The sequence below is a fragment of the Cydia pomonella genome, chromosome 8 (assembly GCF_033807575.1).
Source record: "Cydia pomonella isolate Wapato2018A chromosome 8, ilCydPomo1, whole genome shotgun sequence".
NCBI classification, from domain to species: Eukaryota; Metazoa; Arthropoda; class Insecta; order Lepidoptera; family Tortricidae; genus Cydia; species Cydia pomonella.
The window spans coordinates 6348118-6370405 of record NC_084710.1 but is presented as its reverse complement, the minus strand read 5'-3'; the positions used below and the strand labels follow the sequence as shown (position 1 = coordinate 6370405).

General features: G+C 36.5%; 2 protein-coding genes across 6 annotated transcripts; one reads left to right on the top strand and one right to left on the bottom strand.

Moving 5' to 3' along the window:
• The first annotated feature begins 5080 nt into the window (after positions 1-5080).
• LOC133520434 (uncharacterized) lies at positions 5081-12281 on the top strand. Of its 3 annotated transcripts, none has more exons than XM_061854837.1 (7): positions 5081-5222; positions 5648-5950; positions 6711-6983; positions 8431-11107; positions 11185-11547; positions 11623-11886; positions 12028-12281. In XM_061854837.1, the coding sequence occupies exons 1-4, from the start codon at positions 5187-5189 to the stop codon at positions 8692-8694; spliced, it is 876 nt and encodes a 291-aa protein (XP_061710821.1). In that variant the 5' UTR covers positions 5081-5186; the 3' UTR covers positions 8695-11107; positions 11185-11547; positions 11623-11886; positions 12028-12281. The 3 variants fall into 3 exon arrangements, with proteins under 3 accessions (XP_061710821.1, XP_061710822.1, XP_061710823.1); XM_061854838.1 differs by having other exon boundaries at positions 12013-12281; XM_061854839.1 differs by lacking the exons at positions 5081-5222; positions 5648-5950; positions 6711-6983 and having other exon boundaries at positions 10997-11107; positions 12013-12281.
• Positions 12282-12308: 27 nt separating this feature from the next.
• On the bottom strand, positions 12309-15525 carry LOC133520435 (3-oxoacyl-[acyl-carrier-protein] reductase FabG-like). 3 transcript variants are annotated; one of them, XM_061854841.1, is made up of 2 exons: positions 15226-15525; positions 12309-13264 (listed from the first exon to the last, which is right to left on the bottom strand). In XM_061854841.1, the coding sequence occupies exon 2, from the start codon at positions 13257-13259 to the stop codon at positions 12480-12482; it is 780 nt and encodes a 259-aa protein (XP_061710825.1). In that variant the 5' UTR covers positions 13260-13264; positions 15226-15525; the 3' UTR covers positions 12309-12479. The 3 variants fall into 3 exon arrangements, with proteins under 3 accessions (XP_061710825.1, XP_061710826.1, XP_061710824.1); XM_061854842.1 differs by having other exon boundaries at positions 15096-15231; XM_061854840.1 differs by lacking the exon at positions 15226-15525 and adding an exon at positions 14020-14029.
• Positions 15526-22288: the final 6763 nt, after the last annotated feature.

Sequence of the window (22288 nt, the reverse complement as noted above, 5' to 3'; positions counted from 1 at the left end):
AAAACGGTCCGACACAGATATTAATAATAATAATCTTTGTTGAAAAAATCATTGCACTAGCTTCAAAAACCAGGAAGGAAACAGTAGAGTACGTTTGTACTCCTGTTGCAGTTGGTTGACATTTACGAAACTCAAGGGTCGAGGTTCAACATCAATTATATGTATGAAGTTTTCGCCTAGTTACATTGTAATACAATGGCAACTTCTAAGAGTCTAATACGTAACTCTGACGCAAATGTGCTGTAACACCTGCATTTGTACAAATATGTCAAGTCGGTCAATGCCACATTTTCACGAGCGATACTAATTGCTAATTAATATTCTTACATTTATTACTAATATTGGTCATGGTATTGACTGTGCGACAAGGTAACGATTTATTAGAGCCAATAAAAGTAGAACCTTAAATAGTATGTAGATAAAACGATCTTCGTAGTAGGTATGACATGCGTTGGCAGTAGGTATAGAAACTAAAGGTCGGTTGTACTCGTACCAAACCGTCTGTCATCGTGCATCGTTAAAGCGTTCGCTAAATTGTATTGTATGGGAAGATTCATACTAAATTCACTGCTGCGTGACGTTAATCAGTCTGTTAATATTGAAAATCTATGTCCCTAATCCCAACCATGTCGTAATTTTTATCAATGCAGAATTTTGACAATCTTTTTTAAGTACATAACCGAAAACATTAGTCAAGTATGTTTTTATGGGTTATTATAATGGTTTCCTTTATAATTTGTAAGTCTATATCCATAAAGACGAGTATAAAGTAGGTACCTAAGTAAAACGTATGTCTACTGAGCGTCTCGCGGTTTTGCAGGTGTCAATGTAGAATGGTTGGTTGCCCGTTAAAACCTTAAAACACCTAATTAAATAACTTAAATTATGCTGTACTTAATCATAATCGAGTTATATGAAATATTATTAATACCATTATTAATAAGACCATGTCTTGAAAATGTACCTTCTACGCAGATTTAAGATGGTTTAGGTAGGTATCTACCTACGATAATTGTCGGATTAAGAGTCAGCTGCTCAACTCTCCATACAAACGTAATTACGCTCTCATTTCAAAACGACTGCCAAACTTGCTCTGGAACTTTGTACTTACAATGGGATAAGATATATCTATGTCTGTAATTTGTTTAAGTAGCTTCTGATACCATACCTAGTTAAAAAGATACAACGAATTTCAATTTTTCATACAAAACTCGTTTTTGCTCTATTTCGTTTGTTTTAGAAGCTAATACAGGCACAGATGTACCTGATGTCATTGTATGTGCAATCATTACAATCCAACACGTAGTTTTAAAATGAGAACGAAACTCCGTTTGTATGGGAAGGTGAAATTCGGCCAACATTGCTTACTCTTAAATCCAATTTTCAGGTTCTACCTACTAATTTTCCGTCGGAAAGCTCCCAAAATAGCGAAAGAGCAAGTGTTGTGTCGTTTATTTTATCAGACCGTCCAATATAGAGACCAAGAAGGATATGCATGGAAATTACAACATTATGCAGGTTGCTTTGCAAAATAAAACACTGGGCTATACTTATACAACTGTTATCTGATAGGTACTTGGACAAAGTTGTATACCTAATAGCCCAGGATCATAATAAATTCGTCTTCCTTATAGCTGAACTTAAAATTGTAAGATACGGTTGCCGTATTTTTTATGAAGAAACGATTTTAGCCACGCTAGGAAATATCTCAAGCCTCCAATGTTCTTTTTGCATATTTAAGATATTAACAATACATTTGACCGTGAGAATGTATGTGGCTTGTCGAATGTCTTATTTCCACTAAATTTCAACAAGAAGTTTAGTACAATATTTATTTATGTACAGTTGATGTCGAAGATATCTTCGATGTCAAGTCAACTGTGCAGTGTACACCTTTGTCAATTATCTTAAAAACGTTGTTTGGAATATACCTCTGTATATGAGGTGCAGAGAAAAGTGAGTTTGTATTCAAAGGTGCTAAGCGACTAGTATTGCTGACTGTACCTCCGGATACGATGTGATAAAGAGTGTCAGTATTAACTTTCAATCGCACGGTGTTACAATGTGACTGTTATTTTATCATGTGGATAAAGTCATAAACCATACGCCTTGGTGTATTTAGAGTACAGTAGTTATACACTATACTATACATACAATTACGTGTACTTCGCTGGACTTGCGCCTGACAAAACGTTGAAAGCAAAACCATCAACATATTTTACACTCGCTCCGTCCTTACTCCTTATATTGTAGGCGTCTCAATTTGTTAATCATCCGTGGACTCCGTGGTTATCATTACAAGACAACCATATTAAGTACTGTAACTTACTGACTAGAATAGTACCTACTGATACTTTTTTGTTAAGTATCATTGGAGATTAGAGAAAACGGTTCGAAAGAGAGGATCAAACTATAGTAGAAGACTGTGACACACTCGCACTTGACATACTTTATTAACACTTAACACATACAAATTGACATACCTACTTTTATGAGGGTAGGGAGGGGCATGTTGAGCAAGCGGGTAAGTTGGAGAATCACAATATCTCCAAAACTAAATGTACAACGCGAGAACCTTCTATGGCAAAATGTGAGGTCTACGGGAGAGGAACACAATCCGCCATTATCGGTTGCCACGCGGCGCAGGAATCTGTAGCATGCTTAGTTTTTTCTTCGGACTCGGGAATTTCTTTTCAATCGGGAATAGATATGGGATTTGCGCTACTCCAATCAAACTTCTATCATTTATTATAAAGATGTTTCATAAACTAACATCTGTCCGCATCTTCGTCTACGTGGAAGCATAATGATGATTGATATAAACTATCCCATGTCATTACCCGGGCGTAAAACTCATCTCAATGGGTTCAGCTGTTTAAGCCTGAAGATGTACCTAACGTTACTTTGGCACATTGACATATATCAAAGGACGGGCCTTACGGGCATTAAGAATGGTGCTAGTTCAGTGGTGTCACTCACGAATTCCAGCCAATCGTGCAGTCTAACGCAACTAGTTGCAACCAATCGCACGCGTGATGCGATCTCATCAACCAATCGCGTTGTGGCATTAGACTGCACGATTGGCTCGAATTCGTGTGCGTGACACCGCTGTACTGGCCCCATTCTTATTGCCCATAAGGCCCGTCCTTAGATATATGTCAATGCTTCGGCATTATTATATATAGTAGGGATTCTTTTCAAATTCCAGACATGCAAGATTGAATAAAAACTATTTTTGTCCCGTTGCCCAATACCCTTATCTACCATGTATAACGTATAACAGGGGTGGCAAACAGGTCGATCGCGATCGACAGGTCGATCGCGACTGTTAGTCCAGTCGATCGTGGCAAGTCAAAAAATATAAATACGTAGACCAGTTTCATTTAAGGTTTCAAGAAGTATGTAATTGGTAGATCGCAAAGGGTTTCGTTAGTAAACAGGAGATCTTGGATCTAATCAAGTTGGCCACCCTTGATGTATAACGTATAACAACCGTATGTGGTATACCACGGGTACGAGCTCATTCGTTTTTTACCATATTTTCATGCTATAAAATACTTACCTACGAACTATTTGTCTAAACATGCAGCCAAGATCAAACCGATATTTGAGCGAAATGAACGCCGGAATGACAGCTAACTGATATGATTCCAATATCATAGAAATATTGGTTTGATGTCAGATGCACGATCGATTTGGCCTGTAATGTAGCACTGGCATACAATTCTTATCCGTGGTAGGCAGCATTCTCTGCTAAACTTGTCACAGCAATGCAACCTAGGTAAGTAGTTAGTTTAACGAACTCTTTTAGTAACAGTAGGCCTAGCACAGGACGGGCGGAGAGTATCTCGTCCGCAAGGTAGACTACCTGCCCCATTCTAATTACTACGGGCGAGATACTGTCGCACCCCTCCTGTGCTAGACTGCTAGCCCGCAGTAGACCACTTGATACAAGTATAGCGATATTTTATTATGTGCGATAATATTATTTGCTTTTGCTATTTGTTCTAGTTGTAGGCCCTTGAAGCTTTGTTTACCAGGTATACCCCACAGATGTTGCAAGATATGAAAAATTAGAACATACATAATTAAATACTGCAAACTATTGCTACACTAAGTGATAAGATTTTCGGAGCGGCATATTAATTGAATTAAAATTACTAATATGAATATTGATTTAGATATAGGTAGTTTGTTAATTGAATGAAATTATCAGACATCTTACATTCGTAGAGATAATTGTCGTAGTGACGTCTAGATAAACCAAGTTTAAATTGCGCGCCCCAGAGTACCTATGTTCACATAAGCTCAGTAAAGTAATCTTAATGCTTTTGTACACGCACAGTACACATTAACGACAAATCTGCCGAACATTTTCATTTTGTAGGAGCTTGGCGTCATTAATACCTATTTATTTACAACTATGGAACATATTACCAAGCAAAGCCACGGGCAGAAGGTGGACGTATGCCGAAAACTATAAAGCTAATAAGTCACCACAAAACACAAAAAATATAGCTTTTATCAAACAAAGAGCAACCTGCCGCCCGTATCTCTAGCGAGGACCGGTTGACTCACGTCAACTACTCTAAATTAAAAAAAAAAAACTAAAGACATCTTATTGACAACGGAATCCTAAACAATGCAAGACGCAAATGTCACGCTGATGCTGACAACAGACAGGGTAATTTCGGTATAAAGCACTAAAGCTGAAACAAGATACTCATAAGGATAATTAAGCCAACAATACCTACAGGCATAGAAATTTGCATGATGATGCATTTTATAGCTAACCAACAGTAAGCTAAGCAATACTAACCTAACCGCTCTCGCCATTTGGTCAAATGATAAAGCGTGTATCAAACCCCGGTTTACTCTTAAAAACTTGTAACTCTTATCTTCATCAAAAGGTTAGGTACTTAGGTATCGGCTACGGATCCCTGAAAAACGTATTCTGCAATCGTACCTTTGTAGCTCAACCTATTTAGCCTATTATCAAACGCATTTGAATCTGATTTTATCACTGATAATTAATTCAATATTTACCATGAAACACCATAGATAAGATATATCTGTTTGTCTTCGGGGAACTTTGGGTAACTGCATTTGCATAGAACAGTATATAAACTATGGGGTTTACGGTGAAAACATCAGACTTCAGTTGGAAATCATAGAAACCCGCAAACATGAGGTTCATCGCAGTTGGCGCGTTTCTCGTCGTAGTAAGGCTACCTATTTAAAAGTTTATTTACTACTTCTTTGTAAAAAAGCTTAAATTAATTAGTTAAATTCAAAACGCATAAGGTCAATGTGGGGAAGGAGAAGAACCGCCATATTTTGGTTGGGAAGACCGCCATAAGGCACGAACTCTCGTAATTGAAAACCTACGTACTTCGCTCAGACACAGAAAGGAAGATGTTCGCACCTGGTCTATCGACATTCTGTAAGTGGAGTATGTGTACAAACGCAAGAATCCGAAGCGATGAAAGAGCTTGTAGACGCTCTTACCTTATAGACGGTCTTCCTCACATTAACCTTATATAAACGGATTTTAAGTAAGAAATTATTTTCTTGAAAAATATTAATGATAACTTCCCTTAATTTGACCTGTTAAGGTGGAAGGTATCAAAATGCTTTCATTAACCAGGTATGTGCCCTCGGCCAAGCTGCGACCATTGAGTCCCAGACATTGGCACCACCCGAGAGCCCTGATATCTTCGCCAACACCAAGAAACTAATCGAAGATCTAGCAGCGAACCTCTGCAAATCTGCACAGCAAGCTGCAGACGCTATGAAAGGCTTCGCATCCGGCTTGAAGGACCAAGTTAAAATTATGAAGGAAAAGCTGCAAGCTGAAATCCAGAAGCTGAAGGATAGAGTATCGCAAGCTATCTCGAATGTTGCGGATAGGATCTCTAACGCCGGTGGGGCGATCAAAGAGTGTGTCGAGGTGAGTTAATATGACGATTTTAAAGGTAGTAAGAGCCATTTCCCAGGGAAATACCCCGTTTTTTTGGAGGTACAGTTTTCTGCAGGATCTTGTTAGTAGTGTATGTGAGGCAAATAACCGATCTGTTCAAAATTTGCTGTTTAGTTTTGCCACTACAAACCGAATGCCCACTATGTTCTTTTCATTGCTCTTCCGCAAAAAAAAGGATGCATAGTACTGGGTGTGAACACTTTTAAGATTTTTGCGGGATTCAGTAAAAACTCGTTCCCACAGAACTAGTCCTCCGTGACAAAGAGCAAGAGCTCTAAGAGTGTCTTTAAAGGGGCCCACTGATTAACAGTCCGCCGGACGGTTTCAGTTGTTCGGAACTGACAACTTTTTGATCTAACCGACAGGCCGATTCCGTCCGGCGGACTGTTAATCAGTGGGCCCCTTAAGTAACCTTGAATTAGCCTATTTACAATCAGACACCAAAAAGGGCAGAAAGAGATCTTTTAACTTACAGGATAAGAATTATTACTGTGCAATAAATGTCACATCATTTAGAGAAGTTGCTGCAAGAGTGACACGTCTTCATTGCTCTTGAGTGCAAATAAATATATAAAGTGAAAATGTAAGGAGTAACAAATATTTGGGCACTTACCAGGAAAAAGGTTGCAAACTACACTGTAACGTTGAGTAGGTAGTTACTATTTTTAAACAAGAGGTAAAATTAACGAATGTACATAAATTATGAACTATACGAGTGATAATGTTGCAGTCTCATAAGAAGCAAGCCGATCAACTCCTCAACGACGCCGTATACAGAACCATGACCTGCGCCGATGAAAAAGTCCAAGAAATCAGCGATCTGATTGCAAGACAGGTCGAAATATCCCAGGGAGGCCTCGACTTCGCCAACAGGGCTACGGAGGGAATGAAGAATTGCACAGACAACGACAACAACATATTTATTAAAGGAGCGTGCCTTGCTATGCTTGCCTTGAAGACTGAAATGAAGGGAGCCGTTTTCATGACGCAAAGCGGAATCAACGTAAGTGCATAAGTATAATACCATTTTTAGTGAACGTTTAAAACATGAAGCAGTTATAAGCGTTACAATTACGAATAAGGAACGATAAGAGAGCATATTACTTCCGAACAAACATTTATTTTGGTATGACAATTACACTCGTTAATAAATTTATCGCTTTCAAATCTTCATGTAAATTCTGTCATTCAATTACTTTTTAAAGTTTAATTAATTCCGGATTGTATATTAATTGGTGTTCCATCTCTCAACTGAAACAATTAGTTATATCTTTAGGTACTACTATCTATAAGTACCTTTCATTTGTCAAGGGTCATGAATACGTGATTTTCTGTGTCGTCTGGGATGGAAGCAATTTTTTTTTTTTTACATTTATTTATTCCTTAAATTAACACTTTGTATGAGCGCGGTTGCGCGGTGGCTTTAACCAGTCACGATTGGCCCATACCAATTTGCTCCCGTTTCTCAAATGTTTTCGCACTCTAGTGTAGCAGTAGGTAGTTTACGTTTAATAATATGAGTTTTGCGATATGTCATTAAGCAGTGTTAGATACTGTTACAGTCCAGTTTACAAACAACAAATAGTATATTATAAAATAAAAAAAATAAAAAAATTGTTTATTTCGGACCATAATCCATAGAAATTGGTTAGTAGCTTCTTAAAAATCTGTTAGTCTTATGAATAAATATATATCTACAGGAAACTTAACCTAGTAGGTATTGGGTCTTACACAAGTTAATACAAGTTGCGCAAAGTAGGAAATTTGCAACGAGTGGCGATAAATTAAAACACGACCGAAGGTAGTGTTTCCCTTTTTTTCTCACAAGTGGGATGAAAAACATTGTGTGTGCCTCGGGCGGTACAGGATTCGTGTTAATTAAGCCCGTGCTTTCGGCTTCGTGCTTCAATTCAAACTCATTCGTATCTTGTTTACCGCCCTTAATACACACACAAGGTACTATTTCGGAACGCTGGCTTACGTGTCATGTTTGTGATCTCGACCGTCCAACGTTGCGGTCACTCTGCAGCAGCAGCAGCGCTACAGCAGGAATTGGCTACTTGACAGTTTTTTGTAAATAATGTCAATCGATCTTGATTTTCCTGAGGATCAAATGTCTATATAGGACTCATGGCATTTAAGCAACACAAAGGTTAGAAATTAGAGTTAAAGTCTGATGCTCACACTCGACGATTGAAACGCCTCTAATAAATAAGGAATCGAATGGTACCATTTTCTTCTTCTTTTTAAAGTTATTTTCTTTAAGACGAGCTGGACTGTATTGTTTCATAATCTGAATATGTCTCTTAAAATTCCACTTTTTGGATGGCTCATTTTCTATCCATTTAGCTAAATTTTGTTATAATATTCAACATGCGTCAAGTACCCAATTGTGCTGCTGTCTCCATTCGAATGTCAACATCAGGTAACTACAGTTTTAACATTCACAGGTGGCACGAGTCGACATAGCCATAGCCAAGTTACCCGTCGCCCTAGAACTGTGCGCCGGCCAACGCCTCCTTGAAGCCGGCATGGGCACAGCCAAGGTCATCATGGACCTGCAGAAGTGCAAGGTCACCAACACATTCTCCGCGCTCACAGAGTCCACCCCCAACGTTCCTGATGCTCCTAATGGAAATGTTGACATTTCTTTTGGAAACGATCCTGTCAATACTATCGATACTCCTATCGAAATCGATAACAAGATTAATTAACGATGTAATGGATGTAAAATGTAAATTCGATATCATTAGTATGTTTTTTCGTGAAATAAATGTTTTCTTTCCAAAATTGCTGGTGTGAATATGTTTACCTAAATAATGACTAATTTCAGAATATATACAACTCGTGAAAATTGCATCAATAATAATCTTCATAAATTAGTGAACTTTACTGGATAAAATCATAATAGATTACGATACAAGTGCGAAAAATAGGAAAATCGCAACGTTAGTTTGTATAGAATGATACGGAAATAGGCCCCCGACTCTAGTTTGTCTCTGAATTTAAAAAAAAAACTACATGCGTGAAAGAAGTTTTCATTTACCGCCATTTCACGTACAGTTTATCTTTTAATTAGTTTTAAGTATAAAATTAATATGTTTTGTTGTTTTTAAGGTAACTATAGCAAAAATTTCGTGTAAAATAAGCGAAAAAAATATTTCGGTGACGCCACCACATATCCACGAGTTCCGCCAAGAGAGCAACGATTTGGCAAGGGCATCGTAACTGAGGCTGTAATTTGGGTTAGTGAATATTTCATAGAAATTTTATAATATGTGTGTAGATAAAATAGTGTATGTAACTGTACATAATTAGGCATTAAAACACTCGTGTGGTCTTTTTAAGATACTCACTTCGTTCGTTTCTTAAACCCACACTCGTGTATTTTAACGCCTTTTATTATGTAGCAGTCACATAAACTACTATTACAAGGAGGCAAAGTCGTTGTTTAACCTCTCGTGCTAATATTGAGGGGGCATAAAGCCAGGAAATTAGAAATGGCGTGCCGCGAGAAACTTGCGACCGAAGAAATTACCATAGCGCGGGTTTTTAATTTTTACCTTTTTGTCTCAATTACTCTGAAAATATATTTCTGTATAAAATTTTGCTCAGGGCCCTCGGCTATATCACTAGCTATTTTATACTAAAATTATACTGGTATGTGATGCAGGGTAACGATATACGTAAGTATAAGTATTAAAACTGAAAAAATTAAAATTATGGGCATGTTTTCATTAGAAAATTAGACATCAACAGACAGGAATCCGCGGGACAAAATTGTTTGACAAGTAGGGAGTTCCTGTATCGATAAACTCAACTATCGATGCTAGTTCTATATACTAGTGATCACTCAAGGGTTTGCTTGTAAAAATATGTTTTTATTAAGAGTAAAGAAAAATAATTAAATAATAACTCAATGTACTCTTCTTCGTTTTTAAGACAAGACAAGACAAAGGGAAGGATTTATTCCCATTTATCTGAAAGTGAGTTACGACGGAGTCGATGTGAACATTAAACTTTAGGTCATACTTACCTATTTATGAAAATTCCCAGGCTCCCATTACTACTTCAAGACACGCTTTATAAAAGAAGTTGACAGTTTTAAAAATATTTCAAAGGGTTTACAATTACCAATTTATACCCTCGTGTTGTAGTAATTATTATGGAAAAAGAAGTAGGAAGTATTTGGTCCCCAAATTGTATAATGAAATACCGGGGAGTGTAAATCACTTAGGATGTTTAAGTTTAAAATGAAAAAAGGTTTTTCTTTTCCCCATTATTTATTATGTCGTTGTTTGACATTTTAATTTTAATATTATATTTTTAGTTTAGAATTTGTTAATAACATATTAAATAATAATGGAAGTGTAAATAATTTGCACGCCTGCATGCAGGTTGAATATGCATGTTCAACTTAGCCATTCGAGAGGTGAATTTTTATTTTAGTTTAGGTTTTGGGTTTTTTTTCTATTTATTATTAATTTCGATGGTTATAATTTAGTTTAGTTTATAAGTTTTATAGAAAAATATTTTAAAAGTAAAACTTAGCCATAAGATCTTGCCTTGTTACCATATTCAAGTAAAGAAAGATATTTTGATTATTTTTTTAAATGTTTCTCTTAAGCAAAATCAAATTGAACTTACCACCTACCACCTTAAGCAATAGGATGTATTTAACAAGTAACTAGCCATTTAGCTAAATCTACCCATCTATGTTTTATGGGAGTCCCTCTACCAAAGGAGTCAACCTCGCACTGAAAAACTTACTTACTTTGATAGAAAGTGACGGATACGATGACTGAAGCTTAAAGAGTGACCATCTTGGACTCTCTGGGCTGAATAACCTCCAACAAACACGATAAGATCGATAAGCGATAAGACACTTCAAATTCTTGGCTAGGTCCTATATTCAAGTGACAAGCAAACAAATGAAAGCTACTGATAAATCTTACAATAAGGGTATTTAAATAAAAGATATCGATCGAATTGTTAGCGATAGCCACTTAAAAGGCAATGTGGATACTATAAATAACTACAAGCATTAACTCTTATTTACTTCTGCATTGGACAGCAAAGATGAAAGTACTAATTTTGGTCGTCATATATTGTATTTTAAGGACAACGGTAAGTTGCAATTAAATAAATTATTAATAAACAGTATATTTATTCAACAAACACGTTTCTACATTTACCAATTCCAGAATGCAGAAGCGAAAGAAATCGTTCCTTTAAAAAGCTACCTGGCACAACTGTCTCAAAATCAAATCAATGCAATTTATACGATACAGTCAAAAGAACTCGCCAATATCGATGTAAACAGGTTACTGAGTATTAGTGACTTATGGGATAAAATTAAAAACAGTATTACTAACGCATGGAACGCTGTAAAAGACATAGCTAATAAGACTAGAGAGAAAATCATCGTATGCCTTCAAAATATAAAGAAACGAGCGGAAGAAGCGGTCAAAGATTTTGAGGCCAAGTTAGAAGTCCTAAAAGATAAATTTAACAAGTTTATACAGGCATTGAAGAAAAAAGCAGGAGATGTTAAACAATGTATCCAAGTAAGTACTATTAAGTACCTCAACTAGTAAATCTTAGAACTATTAATAATCTTACAACGATTATTTTCATTACAGGATGACAAGGACGTGATCCAAGATTTACTAAAGCAAATAGCACAACGTGTGAAATCGTGTATTGCTGACAGTGTTAATAATGCATCAGTTTTAAATAGCAATCAGTCAAAACTGATGCTTGATGACACTGAATTTATTAAAGAGGCTGAAGATAAAGTGAATAAATGCGTACAAGAAGTTGACGATGCTGATGAATGCCTGAATAAAGCTAGAGGAGAGATTTATGATGACATGGAACAAAAAGAGGCTGACATTATGAATACTGTAAGTAATAAACAAGAATGATTTAAGACAAGACAACCGAGATTTTATTATGAAATTGAATGATTTTTGATTCAAACATAAATATCTTTTCACTGGTGTATAAAACTGTAATGAATCAGTAAGTAGTTGTTTCATTTTCAGAGATCAATTAGCAGGGACGTAATAGAGGACGCTTTGGAGACCATCGTGAATTGTGCAGCAGATGGGATCATTGAAGCCTCGGAGGCAATTACAGACGAAGTAATAAACATCATCAACTGCGTTAAAAGTGAAAAGGAAAAACCTTTTGTTTAAACCAGTTATAAAATTGTTGAATTGTCAAAAGTTCACTTAAAAGTTGTAGAAAAATATCAGAAAATGTGTATTATTTAACATTAAATGTTATTGGGATTGCACATGTCTGTTTTATTGAAAGTCTTAAAAAATATCTAAAATATCATTTATTGGTTGGACCACCAACACCTTTAACTTAAATAACAATAGGAGAAAATACATCAAGTACATTATTTAAAATATGCTGTCTAATTATGTTTCCATAAGTTACATAAATCTCGTATCACAATGAACTTGAAAGGCAACTTTACCTGTTATAATTAACGAGGACACATAGCATGGCGTCCTCCATCAACGGGTAGAGTTGCTCCAGTAATATTACTAGCACCTTCACTGGCCAAGAAAATAATAACTGACGCTACTTCCTTCGCATCTCCAGGTCGTCCCAAAGCGTGCGTTTGAGCGCACTTCTTTATAAAAGCTTCATATTGCTCATCATTCATGCTGCCCTCTCCTTTCTTATGCAAACCAGTGGTTATCACTCCAGGGTTAACAGCATTAACTCTGACTCCTTTAGGTGCTAGCTCGAGAGCTACACATCTTGTAAACTGATCCAAAGCAGATTTCGACATGCAGTACGCAAGAACATTCGGGAAAGATCGTAAACCCGTCACGCTCGACACGTTGACGATGTTGCCTTTAGTTTGCAAAAGATACGGCACCGCTAAAGTCGTGAGATGATAAGGTGAGCGGACGTTCATGTTCATGACTCTGTCATATTGCGCCAACGAAGTTGTCTCTATTGTTCCTGATTCCAACACACCAGCATTATTCACAAGAACATCAAGTTTTTGGAACTTTTTTATAGTTTCGTCTATAATTCTCTTGACATCGTTTTCATTCGTCATGTCAGCGACAACTACGAGAGGTTTGTGTTTAGCTGGTGAATTATCTTCGCATTGGTTGGCAATTTTGGACAGATTCTCCTGGTTCCTTCCAGTTATTACTAGAGATGCATTTAATTTGGCAAACTCCAAAGCAGTTTCGGCGCCGATTCCAGAACTGGCGCCAGTGATTAGGACAACTTTGTCGGTGAACATATTGCCTAGTAAAAAAAAGGATCCGTATTTAGATATTCATCAGACAGATCTAGTCATTTACTTACGTCCATTGTAAATGAATACAAATTTATGTAAATTTTAAGAATGGTATGCGACAGAGGTGAGATATTATTAGAACGTAACGTTTTGGCCAGGTTACGAGTTTTTGGGATGAAAAATGTAAAACACCTATTTGAAATAGGTACAATCCAAAAACTTTGACTAAGGTCCAATATAATTTTTATTATTCATCATAATATAATTTTTATTATTCATCATTATTTATATTATTTTATTATAGTCTGTATCTTTATTAAAAAAAAGGTAAATAAACAATTTGTAAATTTTCGGGTAGTCCACCTGGATCTGTCACTGAACGACCTGACTTTAAACCTACATTATTTGATCATGTAATGTTTTCATCTACCCTCAACTGCCTTAAGGAGCCATTTGAGGGTAGATTTTGTTATCCTTTTTTTAAATACCTAAAGATACAGACTATAGTCATGTCAATCATCATTGTAAAAGGTATAAAAACTCAAACGAAAACAAAAACAACATATGTCCCTACCTAACTTGAAAAAAAAATAATTATTTTTATTTGTTTAACCCATCATGGAATATTGATACCCGAGTAAGCGAAAGATTCCAAAATTAAATGAACATTGTGCAAGGGTTTCAAGGTACGAGAGTTAAACAAATCCTGCCACCAAGTGAAACACAACATTTTTCACCACACTAAGGCGAGGAAAATACTAACCGCAAAACATCAAATCAATTTATATTATATTATATTAGTAGCATCACAGAGCTGTAGAAACTAAGATAAAAATTATACAATAACAAAAATGATGATGGACTTATTTGGAAAACACCGGAATTAATAGAGTGATAAATCTGTTGCTGCAAATGATCAGAAAACAAACTTATCAATTGAAATAAAGGTGTCAGTATGACATCGGAATAAAGATGCAGTGATACAAAGACCCACAACAGAATAAGTACATAGAGACATTTTAGGTACTTACAAATAGATCAGAAGAAAGCAAGATACAAAGCTAAAGCAAAGACAAGAGTCATGAAACATAAAGGAACCAATACATTCTGCAACTCTTTCTGCAGACTCTAAATCAATTCTATTGTTGGATTGGATTCAAAAAATAAATTGAAAAAACAATTGTTGAACATCTGGATTGTATTTTAAATTCATTATAAGTATGCAATATAACCTTTTTACATAGTTTTATTTAAATTTACTAGCTATTCATTTTATTATAACTTTATATTATCAAAGAGAATTTGAAAAAGAGATGTATTGTCAAAAGATGGCATTAATTTACATCACTACAAAGTTTTCATTGATATTATTTTGATTACAGTTCTTATCATTTCAAAGTTGTAAATTTTTTTTTATTACAAATTAGCTACTGTAAAATGCGGTAACCAAATAGAAATGTAAACAATGCTTTAATAAAATTGTGTGAGATTTACATAATTAACTTGTTATTATGTGTTTTCCTGTACACACAGTTAAACAAAAATGTTGTTAAGCTGTGATAGAGAAAAATACAATAAAATGATTGATTATCCATACAAAGTGTGATGAGTTTTTGAAATAATTGACATATTCCATGTTCCAACACTCATGAAAGTAGTTTCCAATAACAAGAAGTGAGTATATGAACTAAATTATTATCTTGCTATAAATTATTTCTGGAACTTTATGTTGTGAGAGAGGTCAGACTTAGTGTGAAAAGAGTTCTATTCTAATGAATTTGGTACCTACATAAAATAAGGTTAGAGAGTAAAGCAAGTATATAAATAAGTTAAACTTACCCGCTCTAGCATTTATATCAATATGTTCAGTATAATTGGCTTATTCTAACAGTAATCAGTGTTTTCCAATTCCAATTTCAATAAGTAAGAAATTAAAACTATTATCGAAGAATTTACTACTTCTACTTACCTTTTTGACAGTATTGGCCGGCTAGTGTTGCCAGGTGATCGAAAGAGAATTATCGTATTTGAATTTCAAAGTTATCGTACTGTTGAAAATGAAAAAAAAATCGTACGCCTATCAAAAAGGCATTAAAATCTTGCAAAACAAGCATAAATGAAAACCCCAAAAGAATCTTGCAAAAGAAACATAAATTAAAACAATTATATCATCATAAAAAACACAATTTACGTCTCAATTGCGCAATAAACAGCTTTAGTCTGTTTGGAAAGAGAAGAGTCGTGGAATATATTGGGCCTCATACATTCCACGACTCTTCTTTTTCTGCACAGACTCTATATTTGTGTATTTTTCTGATAGATCCAAACGGTTTACTGGAAATTTCAACACTTTCTAGTTACACCAAGGAGCCGAATACCCAATAAAGCTAATTTTAGCATATTTCTGAGAGAAAATGTCATATTTTGCTTGAAATACTACTTTTCAGGTGGCATCGTCCAAGGGCTGAAATTATCGTACTTTTGCGTACGATAATGCTCTTTGGTACGTACATCGTACCGGAGCACGAATTATCGTACATGTACGATAATTATCGTACGCCTGGCAGCACTGGACCGGCAACGCCAACACAAAACTCAAATAGCCAATCACCGTATACACTATTCCCAGTTTACATAGACAAAATACAAGTTTTTTTTTAAATTGGAGTAGCTGTGCATGATCATGATAATTCTTTGCTTCCATGCCTCCCAGCTAAAGTAGGATGCCAAGTATGGAAAGTAAAGTTAAGGAATAGGATCTCCATATACCAAAAACTGTCCGACAAAAAAACCATAAATAGATGGCGCTACAATACCTAGAATACTTGAAAAAAAGTCTAATCATAGACAGGTAAGAGGCCTATAGGGCCAATTACATCCACACTTCCCGATGTCGGTTCTGATAATCATTTTCCGTTGATTTGAAATGTAAAAAATACTTTGTTCAATGTTTGATATTTTTGCATATGAACCAATTTTTTTACGATTCAAATATTGTAAACTTGGAAGATATAACTAGATGGAATCGAAATGCGCACAAAGTTCTATCTGAAAAATTCTGCCGTTTTAGGCGCGGGGGACGAGGTAACGCACACACATAGTGTTAACACTAATGCATTTTTTGCATGCTTCGCTACAAACGCACACGACTAAATTATCAAACACTAGCATAAACATATTCACACAAGTACAAGAACAAACACAGACAACCCTGTGAACGAGATGACGTCAGTTTTTAGTCAACCTAGATTGTGCGTGGGACGCGTCGATAATATTGTCGATATTTTATTGACAATTAATTTTAATTTTCTGCTTTTATCAATTATAATAATAATTAGAAACCAAGTCTTTGTACCAGCATTTTACTAACTTTTAATGTTAGTAATGTATGTATGTCAGTTTGTCTATTTGTTTAGGGCAAATCTTTCAAGCTGATATAGATTTTTTTTTTTTTTTTTTATAACGATAGGCAAGCGTTTGACCACGATCTCACCTGATGGTAAGTGATGATGCGGTCTACGGTGGAGCACGCTTACCTATGAGATACCTATTTACCCTAGCCTTGAAGAGACCCAGATTGTACTCATGCGGAAACACAGACTCGGGCAGGGCATTCCACTCCTTGGCAGTTCGCATAAGAAATGTTGAAGCAAAACGCTTCGTGCGTATTTGTGGAATACCTACCATGAAGCGGTGCCGGAGTGCCGATTGTCTGGTAGTCCTATGGTGAAATGGGGACGGAGGAATAAGGTTGTGCAGTTCCTCGGCACACTCTCCGAAATGTATCCTGTAAAAGATCGTTAGGCTGGCAACCTTGCGACGATGCTCCAGACTTTGGAGTCGAGCATTCGTCAGATTGTCATCATTAATGATTCTCTTGGCTCTCCTCTCAACTGACTCGAGCGCCTCAAGCTGGTATTTTGCTGAACCATCCCACAGATGCGAACAGTATTCCACACACGATCGCACTTGTGCTAGGTAAAGGTCGAGCAGTTGCCTAGGTGTAAAATACTGCCTCACCCTGTTGAGGATGCCCAGCTTTTTTGCTGCTAACTGTGCTTTCGACTCGATGTGCGGGCCGAAGTTGAGTTTCGAAGTCAGCGAGATTCCGAGAAGCTCAAGATGGTCGGTTATCGGAAGGGATACATTTCGGAAAGTAGGAGTCAAATGGAATGGACTCCGTTTGGCGGAGATAAGACACGCCTGGGTCTTACTAGCATTGAACGAGACCAAATTGGCTTCACCCCAATCAGAGACTGCCTTTAGTGACACGTTCATGCGTTCGACCATTGCCTCCCTGAGCGCCTGTATTTGGACTCCACTAGCTCGTGAATTGGGTATGTAGCTTTCAACAACCGTAGTGTCATCTGCATATCCGAACGTACCTGGTTTCAGCAGGTCGTTTATGTGGAGCAGGAAAAGGGTCGCTGAAAGCACGGACCCCTGAGGGACTCCGGCATTGATTGCCAACTGATCGGACGAGCAGCCATTAATGACCACACGAATCGATCGATCCCTCAGAAAGTCTGATACCCAGTCACAAAAACTAGGGGGAAAACCGAAGGACGGTAGCTTGCTAATAAGGCCCTCGTGCCAGACCCTGTCAAAAGCCTTCGATATATCTAGAGAGACGGCTAAAGCCTCTCCATTCTTTTCGATGGCCTCACTCCAGATGTGGGTGGCATACGCTAGAAGATCTCCAGTAGACCGGCCTCGGCGGAACCCGTACTGCCGGTCACTGAGCAGGTCGTTCGCTTCTAGGTATGCCAGGAGTCGGTTATTCAGTACACGTTCCATACTCTTACAGTGTATGGAAGTGACCGAAATCGGTCTATAGTTGGCAGGGTCAGCCCGGCTACCTTTTTTCGGTACTGGTTGCACATTAGCAAGCTTCCAAGATTTCGGACCTGACCGGTAGTCATAGAGAGGCGGAAGAGGCGCGTCAATATGGGACATAGCTCAGGAGCACAGGTTTTAAGAACTATGGCTGAAATACCGTCAGGACCACTTGCTTTGTTCACGTCTAGGTTTTGCAGCACTTTGCGGACCTCCGTCTGACGTATGCGTATGTCCGACATAGAAGTCTCGCAAACTAGTGGACTAGGAGGTTTTGCGCCAGTTACATCTAGACGTGAAGATTCAGCGAAGATGGAAGCAAATAAATTCGCTTTCTCTTCAGCAGTGTGGGCAAGTGACCCATCTGGTTTCAGCAGTGGGGGTAGTGAGGGGCGGCAGAAGTTCGATTCGACTGATTTCGTGATGAATGATCTTCTATTATCAATTTATTAGTTAATGTTTTACATGTTGGTTTAGTTCTGATAGCAATACAATATACCATCGAGCATGCAGATCTAATGACAGAAATGGAAGGCGGCCATAGGCTATGATGTAAAGGGTATTGAGTGGGAGATTTTTAGTCTACAGCTATACAATATGATATGCCATGGTACGTGCTTACTGCTTATTAAAAGGGATTTCTTTTTTACGTCATCACTAGTAATGGGTAGCAATTATTTCCTGTCAATACTTGTATTCAATAATTGAATACATTTTTTGAATTATTGCTCATGTTTAAACTCTTGGTGCAATTATTGAAACGAAATAATTGCATACAATTATTGCCGATTCTTGTACAAGAAACTTGTATAATTCGGGTTGGCCCAATTTAAGAAAATAATACATGTAAATTTCCTTAGAATCGGCCCACCCCTCCCCCACGGTGATCACTCGTGATTATTTTCAGACCCCCTCCACTCCCCTCTTATTAGGTATGACAGGATTAATGAACAACCTCTAACATACGATCTTGTAAAGACTATAAAATGATTATTTTTTTCACATGGATGATTCGTCTAAATCTAGGCAGAACAATTTTTGGTCATTCTACTTTTTACTATTTACTGCAGCTTTTTTTGTACCCAGAAGCACGTGGTTTTTATAAAACAAACGAACAAACAAATATTTATTTAGCAAATGGGCCACAGGGACACTTTTACATGTGAAATTTTTACAATCAATAAAAATAACAAAATACATTATAGTTATTTACGATACAAGTGCGAAAAATAGGAAATTCGTAACAAGAGGCGATAAATTAAAACATGACTGGAGGGAGTGTTTTAAATCGACACGAGTGGCGAATCAACTATTCGCACGTATATCGTACAAAGTTTCAACATAGTTACATAATGTGGTAATTTATGCACTAGTGCGGAAAAGTAGCACCGTATGTACTGTAAAAGCATATTTTAATACCGCACTAACGATACCTTGGAACCAAGGTAAAAGTTGTCATTATAAGTAAAAGGGCAGCGACGGTAACATAGTTGTATGTTTACATACTCCAGGCTATAATTTCTAAAAATAAAAAAATAAGGTCAAATAGGCCTGTTCTGTGCTTATCATGTTTTATTAGCTAGGGTAAGTTAAAATGCATTACAAATATTAAAATTTCAAGATTCTTTGAAATCGCAAAAACCAGTAGTAAAAAGTAGAATGACCCTTTTTACACTGTGTCAGGAGATATTGAAACGACCATTAACTCATCCGCTTTCCTTAAATTTTAATCGTAACATTCCATCGTCATACTATTAACCCAGTCAGTGGGTCCTTCGTGGTAGTGGGTGGGTATTTTTTAGAAATAACATCTTTTATAAAACAACAAAAAACAACTTTTACATAATCTTTTATTTATTAATATTATAATGAAATTCTATTGATTCTTAAAATGAATAAGTTTTGTGTGTATGTGCCTAATGCATTTCTTAGGGTCAGTCTTTTTAGATAAATAACTTAAATAAGTTATCCTAATACTGGTATACTTTCGTGTGACTGTTTTCGCAATTTCAATATTGTGTACAATAAAATCATTATCAAAGTAATGAGTCTCGATGTTTGAAAACAGTTGTCTACCAACATAACGTTTTAACACGTTATTTGTAACCCATTGCGGTGTACAAGAACGGCTAACTTTTTTGTCATCAGTTAAGGACTTCTGGATTTCCACTTCGCAAAGACGACATAAATCAATAACTTCATCCGATGCATACATTAGACCGCCTCTGATTTTTTGGTACGTTATAAAGGCTCCCTACATAAACTTTTAATGCATGTAGAGCATTTAATAAATAAAACTAATAATATATTGATAATTTTTATATCGATATTAATTTTTATGCTGTCCCATCACTAACTTTGTTACAGTGATACCAGAGTAATAAATTGGAATTTATGGATGTATGGAACGTGATAACCGTAAATACTTTAAAATAAATAATATACAACCTTATGCATACAATATTTCAAATGTTGAATAAAAATACATGTAGAAATAAATAAAATATTTAAGTAAATATTTCGGGATAATCTTACCTACACAGATCGACCTAGCCTCAAACTAAGCAAAGCTTGTAGTTACTATGGGTACTAGGCGACGATATACATACGTATATAGATAGATACAGTGAAACCTGGATAACTCAGACTTCAAAGGACCTGCAAATTTGTCACCCTTAAAGAGTTATTCCACTTTCCCAGGCTCTCAGTTAGTCAGTGTATAAATAAATTTCGGTCTCATTTACAGAGGGTTCCATTAATAGAGGTGAGAATAGAGGTTATTTCAGTTATAGAGGTAGTTAGTAAGTTATTTTGTAAACATTATGTAGGTATGAGTTGTGATATTTAACAATAAAAATAAGTTAAAAAAATCCTTGACCTTCGGAACATTGAGTGAACTTTTAAAGTTTATTTAAATTGATTGTGAATGATTCTACAAAGGATAGATTTGTTTACATTCAATTTGATAAAGGCTTCTTTGCGTCTCACCATTATAATAAACGGAAATAAATTTTTGGTTTTTCATGTTTTTTATACCAAGATTTTATCTTTCGTTTCTATAGTTTTAACCACTTAATGAAACTTGACGTCGTTTAGACACAATTAACCAAATGCGGAATTTGTGGATAGAGTAAAAATTTATAAAAAACGAGAATTGATCAGGAATAAAGTCCTAGTTATAGAGGTCATAGATTGACTTTATTTCATACAGAGGTCAATTCCTATAACATTAAAAAAAAAACAATGTAACTAAAGTATTCTTGTAAATATAGTCTCATTAAAAGAGGTAAATACACTCTTTGTCCCAATTATACAGGTAAATATGACTATACTAATCTCAGTTATAGAGGTTTGTTTCGTCTCACTAACAGAGGTAATTCAGTGCTAAAGTGTCGGGATCGCACCATGAGTCCCAGCTATGGAGGTTTCTTACTTACCCAGGTCCCACTTCACCAAGTTTCACTGTATATAGATAAATACATACTTATATACATAGAAAACATCCATGACTCAGGAACAAATGTCTGTGTTCATCACACAAATAAACGCCCTTACCGGGATTCGAACCCAGAACCATCGGCTTCATAGTCAGGGTCACTAGCACTACCCACTAGGTCATAATAATAATCAACGCAAATTAGAAGTTAAACCGAAATAAATATTTAGAAAGTCATCTTTAAAAATTACCCTAAATTAGATCTAGTAACATGAAGTGGTATCCCTTTTAGATTGACAAGGTTTTTTTTAGTTTTTTGCAAAGTTAGTGCACTATTTGATAATATTTAGATGTAATAGTAGTTACAGATGAAAATAAACTTTATCTTTTTTGTAGTCTAGAGTTTTCGGATCTGTTTTTGCACAAGAACACGCTGTAATTGGCATTTTCAGCTCTTGTAATTCCGCTTACACTGACGTTTGCTGAATGGCACATGACGAGTGAGTGAGTGATCTGTCGATACCCCCCGTCAGGGGGGGTATTAGGGGCCGCTACCGCCACACTGCTGCGGCGGCTGTCGCGGGTCGCTTCCCCACCGACTGGTGGGGTGGTCAAATGGCCGTCATTTTGGGGACGGTGTGTGTCGCTGGTGTGGGCCAGCTCTTCGCTACCGATCGTTATCCAACCCCGCGACCCCTAACCTGGTGATACCGTTTGAGCGGGGCCAGGTTATGGAGCCGCGGTGAAGGCGACCGGCAGC

Excerpts from the sequence above, each read along its gene's own strand:
- LOC133520434 (XM_061854837.1), top strand. The coding sequence starts at position 5,187 with ATGAGGTTCATCGCAGTTGGCGCGTTTCTCGTCGTA. Across the intron at positions 5,223-5,647 it reads TTGGCGCGTTTCTCGTCGTA|GTATGTGCCCTCGGCCAAGC; the intron begins GTAAGGCTACCT and ends TTCATTAACCAG. Across the intron at positions 5,951-6,710 it reads CGATCAAAGAGTGTGTCGAG|TCTCATAAGAAGCAAGCCGA; the intron begins GTGAGTTAATAT and ends ATAATGTTGCAG.